This window comes from Schistocerca nitens, chromosome 1 (genome assembly GCF_023898315.1).
Source record: "Schistocerca nitens isolate TAMUIC-IGC-003100 chromosome 1, iqSchNite1.1, whole genome shotgun sequence".
Taxonomy (NCBI): Eukaryota; Metazoa; Arthropoda; class Insecta; order Orthoptera; family Acrididae; genus Schistocerca; species Schistocerca nitens.
This window is the reverse complement of record NC_064614.1, coordinates 1236711629-1236728266: the sequence shown is the minus strand read 5'-3', so window position 1 is coordinate 1236728266 and position 16638 is coordinate 1236711629. Positions and strand designations below refer to the sequence as shown.

General features: G+C 42.3%; 1 protein-coding gene across 1 annotated transcript in view; it reads right to left on the bottom strand.

Moving 5' to 3' along the window:
- Nucleotides 1-5542: 5542 nt before the first annotated feature.
- Nucleotides 5543-16638, bottom strand: part of LOC126201685 (dynein axonemal light chain 4-like) — a 39643-nt gene continuing 28547 nt past the window's right edge. Inside the window, exon 3 of the mRNA XM_049936804.1 lies at nt 5543-5718. Within this exon, the coding sequence (XP_049792761.1) occupies nt 5554-5718 (165 nt within the window). The 3' untranslated portion in view covers nt 5543-5553. The remainder of the gene's footprint in view (nt 5719-16638) is intronic.

The window sequence follows — 16638 nt, the reverse complement described above, 5'->3', positions numbered from 1 at the left end:
GGACTGTGATGAGGGACTGCAATTTGAAAGTTGGAAAAAGGGGGGGAGGGGGGGAGAAGAAGTAGAAAAAGATGGACTGTGGGGAAAAGAATGAAAGAAAAACTACTTGGTAGACTGTATAATGGCAAGACAGAGTTTGTGAAACCAGATATTAAACTGAAAAATACTTTCAGGGGCAGATGTGTACTCTGACTACAATTTATTCATTATGAAAAGCAGAATAGATTGAAAAAAACTGCAGAAATACAAGAAATTAAGGAGATGGGACCTAGATAAGTTTAACAAGCAGATGCTGTTGATGTTTCAAAGACAGCATTATGCAACTGTTAACACAGCAGAAGACAAACTGGTAGTTTTGAGACACAGTGTAGTGAAGGCAGCAGAGGAGGAACAACAGAATGAAGCAAGGCCACACAATAATCACTGGTTATGACATAAGAAACTGAATTTAATTAGTGGAAGTAGACTCTGTAACAACATCACAAGTGAAGCAGAGGATACTGAATACCATTGTACACAAAAGGAGATTGACAAAGTGCAAAATGGCAAAGCAGGAGGAAAGATAGATAAGAATTGCAGATGTGTAGAGGCATGCTTGATTTTGGGAAAGATAGGTTCGGCCCATTTAAAAAAAAAAAAAAAAAACTGAAGAAACGTTTAGAGAAAAGCAGCTGTGTGAATGTCAAGAACTCTTCTGGCAAACAAATAAAGGAGGGTGAAAGGTGGAAGGACTATAAAGAAGTGCTATACAAAGGACAGAAAATTGAAGATTGTAGTACGGAAAGGCAAGAGGAAGTAGATAAAGATAAATTAACAGATGTAATACTGTAAGAAGAATCTGACAGAGCATTATAAGACCCAAGAAAACCTAAGGGAAAAGGATCGATCGGAAGTACACAACATTCCCCCCCAAATTATTGATATTCCTGGGAGAACAGCCATGGTACACTACATAGTACACAAGATGTATGAGACAAGTAAAATGCTGAAAATATTATGAAAAGTATACATTGCTACTCACCCTATAGAAGAGACACTGAGTCACAGACAGGTACAATGAAAAGACTGCCATACATTCCTGCTTTCAGCCAAAATGCCTTCTTCTGCATTAGAAAACAAACATTCACACAAGCACAAATCAGACACCCAGTCTGTTTCTGACCACTGAGGCTGGTGTGCAGACTGCAGCAGCACCTCATGGGAGGAACAATCTCATGTGGGTGGTGGGGTGTGGAGGAGGCGAGGGTGGGGAGGTGGAGGGATAGGAGGTTAGGGGTGAGAGAAGTTTAGTGCTACTTGTGGAAGTGTGCAGGGATGTAGCGGTGGGAGTGTCATGCTGCTGGACGCGGAAAAAAGGAGAGAAGGGGACAAGTAGAGAAGGGGAAAAAAGATTGGTGGGTGCGATGGTAGAACAGAAGGCTGTGTAGTATGTGGTGCTTGAGTTACAGCTGTCTCTTGGCCACAGTTTGTCAGTTGACACTCATACAGACAGACACCTTGTTGTTTGTCATGCCCATGTAGAAATCAGCACAGTGGTTGCAGCGTAGTTTGAAGATCACGCGACTGCTTTCACAGGTGGCACTACCTCTGATGGAATAAGAGATGCAGACTGGAGTAGATACTGGTGGGAGGATGTATGTGACAGGCCTTGCAGGTAGATCTATTACAGGGATACATGCCATAAGGCAAGGGGTTGGGAGCTTGGGTGGAGTAGGGATCCCAATAAATTTGGTGGGCTGCAGAATACCAGTGTAGTAGGGATGGGAAAATAGTGAGTAGGGTGTTCAACAATTCAGAGCTGGAACCCTGGTGGAGAATATGATCAGTTGCTCCAGTCCTTGGAGGCACTGAGTCACGAGAGGAGTGCTCCTTTGTGGCTGGACAGTGGGAATGTGAGAGGTGACTTGGAGAGATAAGACATGGGACATCTGTTCCTTTACAACAGTGGGGGAGGGTAATTTTGGTATGTTTATTTGGTATATTTTGAGAGGGACTGCCCATCACTACAGATGCAATGGCCATGGGTGTCTAGCCTGTGAAGAGACTTCTTGTGTGGAATTGGTGCAGCTGCCGAAGTGGAGGTATTGTTGGTGGTTGGTAGGTTTGCTATGGACACAGGCACTGACAATGTAGCCATCCTTGAGGTGGAGGTCAACACTAAGGCAGGTGGACTCTGTCCGACTGAGGACCAGATGAAGCAAATGGGGAAGAAGGTGTTGAGGTTCTGGAGGAATGTGAAGAGCATGTCCTCTCCCTCTGTCCAGATCACGAAGATGTCATCAATGAATGTGAACCATGTGATGGGTTTGTGATTCTGGATGGTTAGGACAAATGTATCTAGAGGGCCCATGAATAGGTTGGCATATGATGGTACTATGCAGGTGCCCATTGCTGTAGCACTGATTTCTTTGTAGGCGATGTCTTCAAAGGAGAAGCAATTGTGGGTGAAGAATTGACCAGGAAGCAAGTTGTGGGTTTGGAGTTAGTCGGGCATTGGGAAAGATAGTATTCAATAGCATCAAGGTCATGGGTATTGGGGATGTTAGTGCAGGGGGAAATAGCATCAATAGTGACAAAGTAGGGCCCATTTGGTAAAGGAACAGGAACAATGGAGAGTCAGTGGAGTAAATGGTTTGTTTCTTTTATATAAGAGGTTACGTTATGGGTAAAGGGTTGAAGGTGCTGGTCCAAGTGAACAGAGATTCTCTCAGTGGGACACAGTAACTAGCCACAACAGGGCATCCTGAGTGGTTCTTTTATGGACTTCAGGAAGCATGTAGATGATAAGAGTGCAGGGAGCGGCAGGGGTGCAGAGACAAATAGACTCATGGGAGACGTACTGGGCTGGGCCTAAGAATCTAAGAAGGGACTGGAGATCCAGTTGCATTTCTGGAATGAACAGCAATTGAAGGGAAGCACTACCTACCCAAAATACTGAGACTTCCACTGACACTTTCTTGTAAGATCATCACTTTTTTCTCCTAACCATTTACATCCCAAAAGTTGCTTTATATTAATATACTCTGTTCCCTTTTTCCACCTAGAAGTCAATATTGAGTTATGTACATTACTCTTGCATGCACTTCAACACTGAAGTATACTAGTCTGTATGCAAGAGATGTGGGGTAGAGGAGAGGAGAGTACAAACATATTCTGTTGTGCATATATGCATAGAAAAACTTAAAAGTCTTTCACATTAATGAACTTATATGATTGACAGTCATTTTACACTCTTTCTTGATGTTAACAAATCAATGTGTAATTGATTCAGTTCTTTTAAAATCTTATAAAAATATGCACATAAACATGTATAAAAAATGTGCAGCTTTATACAGAACACAAGTATAGCAGTAGACATACAAGAGAAGGTCATAATGTTAACAGGAAATTGTAATGAAAATCAGCTTTGATAATTAGCATATTAACTAACTATCATTACATACAATAACAAAGTCAATTCAATTATTGCCAAACCAACTTCTTCAAACATTATTTCATACCTACACCACACTAAGATATTTGACTGCCGCTCTTTGTATCAAGATTGTTTTATCTTTCTAACTGCAAAAATGAAAATGCACTTAGGAAATATGGCAATGTATCAGTGAGCTAAGAAGATATCTTACATGTCACAAGAACCACCTTCTAGGGCTTTTACATTCTGAATCTCAAACAGATACAAATTTTGTTTATAAAATAGTTGAAAAAACAGTCTAAATCATGATGGTTATTTTATTTAAAATGACCAGTTTCGGCCTAGTCTTAGGCCATCTTCAGAACAGCACCATCAGCTGAAGTTGACAATGTCCACAACAGTCAGTACACCTCAGTCCCTGAAACTGTTCTTTGTTTGTTGATAACATTAAATCCCTTGATATAATTTTATTGCTCATGCTCATGCATCTCCACAGTACATGGAACATTTAAGTAACAGGCTAACTCAGACCCTTGAGGAAATTATATTCTTTTCATTGAATCAATGCTATCTCTGCATGATTAAGGTTTACTTCATATTAACATACTTTCTCAATACCAGCCTTGTTATCACAAGAAAAAAAATTTATGGCTTCAGAAAGTATTAATAATGAGATTATGTAAAATAAGCATTTGAGCCCTGGCTCTTTTTCTAGCAGTTCCAACCAGTAAGTTCCATTATCATTAATAACAACATTAAAGACATAATGAGCTACTAATTTGTCCACTGCAGCAACAAATATGCTTTTTAAAAACTAATTTATTAATGCTTCCTCCTCCTTCATTGAACATAAAATCACTACCTTGCAGATTAAATGCTTTCGTTACCTTTGCAGTACATTATACTTTGTGGTTGTATTTTCCTTGTGATGTCTACCACTTACATATAAACTTATGTCTTTAAGCAATGTTGCAATCCTGTGCTTTCTCCCCTCCCCACCTTTTTCAGGAGGAGGTTCATTAGAAAATTTCACCACAACAGGAAACTAATTATTTATACAAAATGTATCAGGTAGTTACATAATGTAAAATATACTTACATATCCTTACCATATAATTACCTCAACAATAACATAACTGATAGGTGAATAATAAGGATAATTACAAATAACTATAAAATAAAATATGCTGTTTACCAAAATATATTCATAGATTATGTACTGATGCCAGCCTCCTATAAGTAACATAGTGAATAAAATGAAATGGTTGTACCAAAAGAGTAATATTTGTACTGTTAACAAATTCTGTTAATAATGCACAAGTAACTCATTTCCATTGTTAATATAATAATAATAATAATAATATATAATAATAATATATAATAATAATATATAATAATAGAGTGCAGATATATTCATTCTGTACAGTGTGTGCTAAATGCATTAAAACTGCAATAGTTTTCAACAAGATAGAAACTTCAGTTAATAGACAAGTTGCAACAGTAATGGAGGGAAAAGTCTGTTGTAAGATAGATGTCTTTGTATTGTCTTAAAAAAAGAGGATATCACAAAGATATTCTTTAATACCATGCACACACCAAACTATTCCTTCTCTCAAAGCAGTCTGGTACAAATATCAGCAACAATCCAGACAGGAGATGAGTACATGCTTATAAAGGAAAAGTAATGGAGAAAGACAAAGTAAAAATGTTTAAGTGGCATGAGAATAAATTAATCTGTGTAGAAATAAGTCATTCAGTGTAATTGTTGCTAACAAAATGCCACATTTTAATTTTTGCTTTACTTTTCCCCTTTTTACATTTCATTCTAAAATTCTTGCTGCCATGCCCAAAAGCAGGGGATTCAGTATATTTTTCCATTTGTACTACTGACAAATATTTCTGTTTTGGGACTATTCTTTTGGCACTCATCTCCTGTTCTTAGCAAAATCCACTTTGTAATTACTCTGTTTTGCTTAATGGTAAGCGCTTCATCTCTCCACAACCTGAAAGCTGGAAACTTTTATTCATGTACAATTCATAAATCAAGGGCTGTACCACCACCACCACCACCACCACCACCACCACCACCACCACCACCACCACCACCAGTCAGTCAAGTACATGTATATTATGGAGATTCAAGAGCATTTCCAAACACAGACACCAACATTACCACCAAAAAACATGTACAAAAGATTCTTGCACTCATAAGATATTTCAAAGCCATAGCCTTCACCAACAACAGCATGCCAAGACGGTCCAAACTTTTTATCCATTGCCTCCTTAATCATGCGAGCAGCCATCTATAGTCAATGATAAAAGAATTCTCAGAATGTGTTAAACAAAAACAATACATTATATGCAAAATGGAAAACAGAGAGAACTCCACTAACTACAAGTTAACTAGTTTTATCAAAAGATAGCACAAAAGTGAACACACATTATACTGGAAATGCATCAAAGCATAATTTATTTTCTAAAAATTTATTTCACACCGCTCCGATGAACACACACTAGAATAAAACTGAGTTATGCAATTGATTGGTTACAATGTCATGTTCTGCAGTTCAAATCTAAACAATTACAAGAAAAACATGTTGGCAATGCTCTTAAAACATTTACAAAATGGGATCAAAAAGATTGATGAATGGTATGACTGTCTCTTCAGAAGCAGAATGACTATTGGCCTAACTGAAATGTATCTCAAATAGCTTTACTACACCTTTAAACACAATCACAGCTATGCTGAAAGGGTTCGTGAGATTTACTCTGCTGGTAAGAAAGAATAACACTTATATTACACTTGAAGGGCAAAACATAGTTGAAGTTTAATATCTCACCAGCATGAAGATCATTGAGGAGGTGGGGCACTAGCTCAGCTGAAAAAGGAAGGGTTAGGATATAACCCATGGTCGTTTTACACAAGTCGTCCAATCATTTTCCTGAAGATATTTATGGAAATCATGAATAATCTACATCAGTATAGCCAAACATGGATTTGAACAAAGATTACCTGAAACCATCGATAATGTGTCACCATCTCACAAACAAACTGTTGCCTTTCAGCCTAATTCAGACCTTGGGCTACGTTACAGATCAGCATTTCACCACAACTAAGATTTCATATTCACATTTGTTGGCTTCATTAACTCAACCAAATTGTCCCTTGCATGTTAACCTATACCTAGAGCGACACTACAGATCAGTCTGTCACCACCACCACCATTCCCAAACATGATATAAATGGAAAATGCAAATGTTGCAGTACTCTGTTCTCTTCCTGTTTGCACATGTTTGATGTCACATGCCACATCATTGCATCACAGGATGTAGCTGGTAGGGTAGATCCTGTTGGTTGTTTGAACACAGCTCTTTCCAAGGAGGACCCCAGTGTATTCACCAAGTTGCAGCTCAAGACAGTTCTCAACATGAATGGTAAATAGTACTTTAATTACAAAAATTAGGAAAAAAATTAAAATAAATAATGTCCTAAGGCTAATAAATTATGGTGTGAGTGAAATAGCCTGATACTTTCAAGAGTTGCTGTAGTTACCTAGGTAATTACAATGACAAGACAGCTTCCAACCTCCCTCACAACCAGGCTGTCCGGCTTGAAGATATCGAGGATAGGAGTAGGAATTCCAATCACTGGAGGACACCATGAATTTGTGTGCTCAGTTTGCAAGTACGCTGAAGTGGGATGCTTTGCTTTTAGATGTTACAAGAATGGTGGACAGAACACATACTGCACCTAACATTTATAATACTATAATGTTGAGAACTGGGAAACAGAAGGAAAGAAAGAAAGAAAGAAAGAAAGAAAGAAAGAAAGAAAGATGTGAATGACATAGCAGCACAGGGGCATTCTTCCCTGAAGTATCAGTCAAAAAAGTTACAAAAGATGGGTCATGAAGATGTATGCATTCCAGAAGAATGAAATACATAGATTTTTTATTGTTATCATCAAAGCAAGAAATACTCTACTTTAAACAAACTTCTTTTCAGCATCAAAAAGGCAAAGTTATTTAATGGGATTAAACTCTTTTACACCTACACCACTATTCTGCAATTCACACTTAAGTGCTTGGCAAAGGTTCATTGAGCCACTTTCAGACTATTTCTCTACCCTTCCACTCCCGTACAGTACACAGAAAAAAAAAAGAAAAAAGAAAAAAAAAACAACACTTCAGTCTTTCTGTGCAAGCTTGAATTTCTCTTATTGTATCCCTATGTAGGTGGGTGTCAATAAAATAGTTCCACATTCAGAGGAGAAAATTGGTGATTTGTTTTAATGATTGACACACCAACTCGCATATCATATCCATGACAGTAACAATCACAATACACTTAGAAATTTCTGTCAAAACATAAGAAGACAATTAAATAAGAAAGATGAGCTTCCCATATCATGACAACAAACTCAAAAATCTACAAGTATATCTAAAGATGTGCTATGCACAACAGAATTCCATTTAGAAATCACAGGAATTGAAGAGATAGGCATAGTTGCATTTGTACAAGTTAGTACTGCCATGTACCTGTTGTTCACCAAAAAGGGATTATTAACCCATCACAAACTGAAGCATAACTGGTTTGCATATGTACACGGCATTTCTTCCCCAGACGGCACCAATCACAACAAAGACAACGGACAGCAGGACAAGTGCCACCAGAGGTCCTCTGTGCCAGGGACCTATTTCCTCCGTCTTATCATGTGTGTGGAACAGGATCAGCATGAATTCCTCTGCATCCTGGCTATATATGGCGGCACAAGCCAACACACTGGCAGTTCGCTCCAATGGAGCTTTGGGCCAATTCAGGCACCGGTTCTTAGCAGCCCAGCAGTCGGAGCCTGCAGCATGACGTACGACTTTCCAGTGATATCCTGAGATGTACCAGTCTGCCAACTATGCTGAACACTCAAACTCCTTCGTTAGGGATTATCAGTGGCATGGTCTTCATGTCCCACTATGTTTATTCACTGTGTGTTCAAGGTGTATCCTGTAAAAGCCTGATAAGTTGTATTATTTTTTTTTGAGAAGAGTTTTCCTTTGTTATCAAATCTCTCTACTGTAGTCGTAATAAATCCTTGTTCTTGTTCACCTGTGCCTCATTATTTCTTATCAAGCATCTCTCTGTACGAGATATAACAGTCGTGACGAGGTATAAGGACCGAGGTGGTCATGTGTGTGTAGTTTTTTCTTCTGTTCCTTATTCTCCCAGGCTGGCTAATATTCAGTTTATTTTTCCTGTTTCTCCATGACCGAACAGCCAGTTTCTGAACACCTTGACCTGATGCAACAAATGTTACTCTTTCTGCAGGACACACAGCAGGTCATGCAAGCTTTACAACAGCATCCGCTGACAGCTCCCAATGCCCTTCTCAGTCGAACCTCACAGCTAAAAGCTTTTGTGGTGCACCTACACCCTTTCCCCCTTTAGATAAAAAAGTCATACCTTTCGCCAACTATGTGGCCCACCCTGAGCAGTATTTTCTGGCCTATGACATGTCAGCCAATGCCCATTGTACGGAGTTTCTCCTTGCCTGTATTGGACCAGAGGCTCACTGCCTTCTTCAACAATTGAAACCTGAATTAGAACTGCATGCCTTACAAATGAGAAAATAAAATTTTGCTTGCAAGAATATTTTACCTAGTAGGTACACTTTGCAGTGGCGTGGCACACATTTTTCAGCTGTCATAAGCAACAGGGATGATATGGTTGGTTGGTTTGGAGTGAAAGGGACCGAACTACAAAGTCATCAGTCTCTTCAACCGTTAAGTGGCAAATCAGGAGTGGTCGTTGAAGGAAAGCAACACGGGCAGTCCTACTGGGAATGGATCAAGATGCTCGAAGGTCTTTCACGGGACTGCCAATTTCGGTGTTCCCACAAAGCCTGTAAACAGTCTTATGCCATGTCACTTGCTCGTGACACACTCCTTGTGCATGCACCCATGAGGGGCTTCAGATAGGCACTGAACACTTGTCTTCAGATTGTTTGAGCCTTCAAGCAGTCCACCCTTGCATCAGCTTAAACACACAAGATTCTTCTCCTGTCTCTGCTGCTCGCCCTACCGATTGCCCGCTACCCCAGCAGCCCCCACTCTCTGCAGACTCTCTGCTTATTAGTACACAGGCATTCACAGCCTGTTGCCCACAACAGTTGCCCTCCTTCATTAAGTGTTTCAGTAAGCATCCTTGGTACCAGTGGCAGTTTTGCCATGTCAAATATGCCTCTTGTGGCAAGACAGGTCACAACGTGGAGGTCTTCTGGATATCCAACAAGATGCACATGGATTTGGCTCAAGTGGACACTTTACTGATGGCAGAACTGGACATGGCAGCCCTAGAGATGCTTCGCTTCCATGACGTTCTTCCTGTCTGGGATCAACAAGTGTCCCTCCAGGTGTTCGTCAATGATCACCCTGTCGACTTCCAGGTGAACACAGGTTCTATTGCCTCAATCATCACGTGGAACACCTAGCAGTGGTTAGGCTCTCCTCCACTGCAACTGTTCCTCCAGTGCCTCCACAGTTACAGCAATGACAAAGTGGTGGTGGAATGACAGTTTACGTAGGGCAACAACATGTAAAAGTACACCTCCTTGTTGTCAATACTCCCAGGGGCAATGGACATCTTAGGACTGGACCTCTTTGCTGCTTTTTACTAGAAATGCACAATTCAACCATTAGTGTCCAGCCAGGCATTGATAATCCTTCGTTCCACACTCTTCATGAGATGTATCATTCGGTGTTTAAGCCTTTTACTATGGGCATTGTGGGATTTGAAGCACCTATCACCCTCCTCCCAACGGCCATGCCCCGCTTTTGCAAGGCTCGGAATGTCTCATTCATCCTAAGGGATATGTTACAGATGGGGCTCCAACATTTGCAAGACTCTGGAATCTTGATGTCTGTTTCCAATAACCAGTGGGCAACATCCACTGTGCTGGTCGACAAAGTGGATGGCTCCCTTCACATATGTGGCGATTTCAAGAACATGATTAATATACACAATTACCCTATCCCAAAGATGGAAGAGATTTACTTTACAGACTGGGGCAAATTCTTCCCAAAAACTGACCTCAAGGATGCATATCTACAGCTTCCGTCGGATCAGGCATCGTGTGATTTGCTTGTAATCAACACCTCTTGGTCTTTTCTGCTAAAACCACCTCCTGGGCACCTGCAGGCACCCCAGAAATATTTCAGTGATGTTTGAACCACCTCACACAAGAAGTGCCAGGCACAGCTAACTACCAAGATGACATCATTGTTGCGGGAGAGCCTATACAAAACCTGGCTGATAACCTACATACTCTTTTTTCTGTCCTCCATGCTGCAAATCTTCACTGTAACTTGGAAAAGTGGCTGTTTTTCATTGCTCAAGTGGGATATGTGGGACAGATCCTCAGTGCCTCAGGAATCCAGCTGACACCTCAAGATGTCCAGGCTGTGCAGGATTTACCACCATTGATGAATGTTAAGCAACTTCAATCCATATTGGACCACCTCTATTACTGTTGTAAGTTCATTCCTCATGTTGTAAATATCACTGCTCTGCTGCACCCTCTCTTATACAAGAATGTGACATGGACTTGGGACATTACATGTGGCCATGCTTTCCAGGCCCTTAAGTGGTAATCGCAGTGGACGCATTGGATTGTGGTATAAGAGCCGTCCTCTTGCATACAGTCAATGGGGTGGAATGACCTGTCACATTTGTCTTTAAGACACTGACGTCAGCCCAATGCAACTATAGAAAAATTGGAAAAGGAGCACTGGCCATTGTCTCCCTTTAAAAAAATTCCATGACTTTGCCTATGGTCATCTTTTTACCCCACTGACTGACCACAAATAATTGCTGCCAATATTTCGCACCAATGCCAACATCCCCATAAAATCAGGTCACTGCCTTCAATGATAGGCTTTGCTTGCCAGTTATTCCTATGAAATTCAGTACCATTCTATGACTTACCATGCCAACGTCGACCTACATTTGTGGTTGCCAGTGAATCAGGACTACTCCTTTGATTCTTATCCAGAAGTCTGTGGCAACTTACATACTGAAGCCGAAACAGCTTTCACTTCACTTCCTATCAATGATAAGCTCTTGGCCCAGCACTCTCCAGAAGACATGGTTTTGTTCAGACTTCTCCAACTGGTCCAGCGGGTGGACCACTGGCAGAGAGTCAACCCAGACTTTAAGATTATTGGCATCACCAGCATGAATTCTTTGCCCTCAATGTTGCCTTATTGCTTCAGGGTGAAAATGACCCGACTCGAATGGTCATCCCATTCTCTCTCCAATGCGAGATTCTACACCTGCTTCACCAAAGTCATTGGTATGTCGTGCTGACAAAACACCTGCAACAGCAACATCTGTACTGGGAAGGGATCGACAGTGGCATTGCTACCTTGGTGGCCACCTGCACATATTGCCAAAGCAAACAAGCAGCCCCACTGACTTGCTATTTTCCATGGGCAGAGATATTAACACTATGGTTGTGACTCCACTTGGATTTCATGGGCCCTTTTCTCAGCCATTCATTTCGTTTTGTTTTAGAGTGCAAAAACAACTAAGGTCGTAGGTGCCCATGTCAGAACCTTAAGAACACTTACACGAAAAAGGAGTTAAAAGTAACTACATGTCAAGCCCTATCAAAGGAAGGAAAGAGAGGTAAGAATAAGTAGTTCCTCCTGCAGAAAGGCCCACAAAGCATGCCACAGAGACAACAGAGGTCCCAAACTAAAAATTCAATGTCCTTCGCCATATTGTTACAGCAGATAATAAGTGAACTGTGGTCAACAGCCCGCACATCATTCGCTACAACAGCTGCTAACTCAGACGGCAAACGTAAATTAGAACATAAGTGGTTAAAAAAGGGCATTTAGTCAGGATATGGTGAACCATCAAAGGTTGATGACAATGACCACAAAGTGGTGGGGGATCACCACTTAACAAATGGCGGTGCCCAATATGCAACCTAGCTAAACTGATCACCTCATGGAGAGAGGGCCGAGAGAAAGTCGGGCAAGCTGCTGGCTAAGCTGTAATTCCCCGGAGCTCATTTTGCTTTGTTTTAGGGCACAAAAACAAGTAGGGTCATACATGCCCATGTCAGAACTGTACAACACGAAGATAAAGAGAAGAGTTTAAAAACAACTACACATTAATCCCAATCGACAGAAGGAAAGACAGCTGAAAACAAGGACGTAGAGAACAGTCTAGAAACTATGCCAAAGAGATAACAGAGGTCATGAACTAAAAATACAATGGCCTTTGCCTTATTGCTACAATGGATAAAATGTAAAACGTACTCAACAGCCCACTCGTTGTTAGCTATAATGGTCTATAACTCGCACGGCAAATGCAAACGAGAACATAATGGGATTAGAAAAAGGGCATTCAGGAAATGGCAGACCATCAAAGGTTGAGTGCAATGAGTACAAAGTGGTGGGGGAGCACCACTTAACAAATGTCAATGGATAAAAAGACAGTGCCTGTTACACAACCTACCTAAAATGATCTCCTCACGGCAAGAGGACTGAGAAGAGGTCATCCAAACTGCTGGGAGAGGCTTAATAACCTGGAGCTTGTCCCCATGAAGGGAGGAGCAGTGGTGATGCCAAAGTGACACCACCTGCTGACAGACGGCAACACAGAGATCATCAGAGGGAATGTAAGAACTAGCGGGCAGAGGTACAAGGGCTGCAGTCTTGGTAGCAGTGTCAGCAGCCTTGTTTCCTGTCAGACTGATGTCACCAGGAACGCACATACATGTCACAGTGGCTCCATCAAGAGTAAGCAAGTGACAGCATTCCTGGACTCGTTGCACTAAGGGATGGACAGTGTACAGCACACAGAGGCTTTGAAGGGCACAGAGAGTTGGAACAGATGACACAATTGAAAAGCCGGTGTCACCGGATGTACTGTGTGGCTTGATACAGGGTGAAGAGTTGCTGTAAATATTGAGCAGTGTTCCGGAAGCTGATACTTCAAAACCAATGACAAAGGCACACCTGACACCATGGTCAGTCGGAGAGCCATCAGTGTACATGAAGGTACTATTGCTTCCGTGCGAAGGTCATGAAACTAAGGCCAAGGTTAACATGGGCCGCCACACGAAGGCAAGGTGGTGAAGTGTTTACACACACTGGGAAAGTTGCAGGTAGCGTAAAGTTAAGGTGCCAGAGCAAGATCTGAAAATGAACTCCAGGAGGTAACAGAGAAGAGGGACATGACCCATACTGGCGATCAAAGGAGTCATCGAAGGAGGAGGCATAGGATGGGTTGTTACACATGGCAGACAAACGGCATGCATATCTGCCTAGGAGAAAGTCATGGCAGTAGGACAGCAGTAGTTCAGCAGCTTCTGCATACAGACTCTCAACCAGACTAGTGTAAAAGGCACCCGTGGCCAAATTGATGCCATGATGATACTGATATGGCATAAGAGTAATGGACATGCAGATGCATAAACAAAACACCCATAGTCTAGTTTCGAATGGACAAGGGACCGGTACAAATGGAGGAGGGTGGTTTGATCTACTCCCCATGAAGTACCACTGACACGTAGAACATTGAGAGACCACATACAGCAGGCTGCCAGGTAAGACACGTGGGAAGGCCAAGAAAGTTCCCTATCGAGCATGAGCCCCAGAAATTTCGTAGTTTCAACAAACGGAAGAGCAACAGGCCCAAGATGTAAAGACAGTAGTAGAAACCAACTGCGCCTCCAGAAATTTTTACAAACGGTTGTCCACAGAAAAACGAAAGCCATTGTCTACGTTCCTTGAGTAAAGACGATCGAACATTGCTGAAGATGCCACTCGATGAGACAGGTTCATGGAGAACTGCAATAGATGGCAAAATTGTCAACGAAATGGGGGCTGGAGATGCCTGGCTGGTGACAGGCCATTATCGGGTTAATGGTGATAGCAAAGAGGACAACACTCAGGACGGAACTCTGAGGTACATCATTTTCCTGGAAAAAGATGTCTGACAAGGCAGAAGCCACACAAACCTAAAAACTCTGTCTTTTAAGATTCCTGAAGTAAATGGGGCAGGTGGCCACAGAAGTTCCACGTGTAGGGAGTATGGAGGATACCAGTCCTCCAGCAGATGTCGTAGGCTTTCTCCAAATCAAAGATGACAGCCAGTCACGGATTTCCACAGAAAACTGTTCATAACATGGGTGGAAAAAGTGATGAGATGGTCAACTGCAGAACAGTGCGCTCGAAATCCACATTGCATAGGGTTAAGTAAATTGCGTGACTCGATAAACCATACCAGCTGGGATCAATCATCACACGTTCCATCACACTGCAATGACAGCTGGTGAGAGAAAAGGGGTGGTAGCTATAAAGAAGGTGTTGTTCTTATCAGGCTTAGGTATGGATACGGCAGTGGCTTCACACAAGCATCTGGGAAATGTGCCCTCCACCCAGACGTGGTTGTACGTATGAAGCAGAAAGTGCTCGCCTACAAGAGAAAGGTGCTGGAATACCCGAATGTGAATATCATCTGGCCCTTGGGGGAGGGGGGGGGGGGAGATTGGGATGAAGTTGGAGCATGATATAGCTCCCTCATATCAAAGGTGGCATTGTAGCACAGACGATTCTGAGAAGAGAAGGATATCGCCCGAGAATCCTCCACTCATTTCCGATGGCGGAAGCCAGGGTGATAGCAGGAGCAGCTTGAAATCTCCGCAAAATGGCGACCCAAGGGGTTGGAGATAGCAAAAGAGTCCACAATGACATTGTCTGGTACTGTAGGGCCGGAAACTGGGGAATGGATCTTGGTCCCAGAGAGCTGTCGGAGGTTGGCTAACACAACAGAAGAGGGAGCAGAACTGTTAAAAGAACTAGTGAAGGAAATCCAGTTAGCTTTCTAGCTATCCCAAAGAATGTGATGGCACTGTGCACATAACTGTTTACAATGAATGCAGTTTGCCAGTGTAGGATGACATTTAAAAACACAGACAGCATGTCTCTGCTCGTGAATTGGGTTGTGGCACACTTCAGTCCACCAAGGGACCAGGACACAAGGTGGTAAACCGGAACTGCGAGCAATGGAACATTCTGCGGTGGTAAGGATAGTGTTTATAAAATATTCTGTTTTGTCATTACAATTGGGGAAATGTTGTGCATCGAAGGTCGCCAGGGTGGAGTAAAGTGTCTAGTCGGCCTTACTAAGCTGCCATGTGGGTATGCACATAGGTGGGGTAGGAGTCAGCAAATGGATAGCACATGGTAAATGGTCGCTCGAGTATGTGTCAGAACAGGTCACTCAAGACAATGGACAAACTGGGCAGTGTAGAAGGATAGGTCCAAATGGGAATAGGTGCTTGTGGCGTCTGAAAGGAATGTGGGTGTTCCTGTGTTAAGGCAGAAGAGGTTAAGTTGATTGAGAAGATCAACCAAGAGGGCACCTTCGGACAGGGTCCGGAAGAACCCAAAGGGATTGGTGCAAATTAAAGTCACTGAGCAGCAGAAAGGGGTGAGGTAGCTGCAAAATAAGCTGGAGGAAGTCTTCCCTGGTAACATCGAATGATGGAGGGATGTAAATGGTAGAAATGGAAAAGGTCAAGTGAGGAAGGAAAAGGCAAAATTTAACAGCTTGAAGGGGGGTAGCCAGGGAGATGGGTTGATTATGATCACCATCCCATATGAGCAGCATGACTTCTCCACGAGATGGAATGGCATCCTCGGGGGGAGGAAGGTCAAAACAGACCAGCAAGAAATGCGAGAGCTCAGAGTGGTCATGAGGATCCCATTTTGTTTCCTGAAGGCAGAGAACAAGTGGATGCTGCAATTCTAAGAGCAGCTGTAAATCCTCTTTGTTGGATCAAAGACTGTGAATGTTCCATTCGAGGAGAGTCATAATGAGGAAAAAATGAAGGGGTGTCACCTCGGCAGTTGAAGAGTGACAGCCTTCAAAGACTCGCAGATGCAAAGTGCCAGCCTTCAAAGACTTGCTGCTACAGAGCACAGAGGCAGGAGGTTCCTGCGTCACAAGGTCTACAGAAGCATCAGCATTCTCATGCTGTCGGCCTGCGGAGTCCAGGGCACAAAAACGGTTGGTGGTGCACACCACCTACACAGATGTCGCCAAGGTGAGGGTATCACACGGTGACACCATCAAAGAGTATCTTCGAGTTGGAGATGGAGAAGACTGTTTGCCTTTGTTTGACTTCTTGGAGCGTTTCCGGTTGGCAGAGA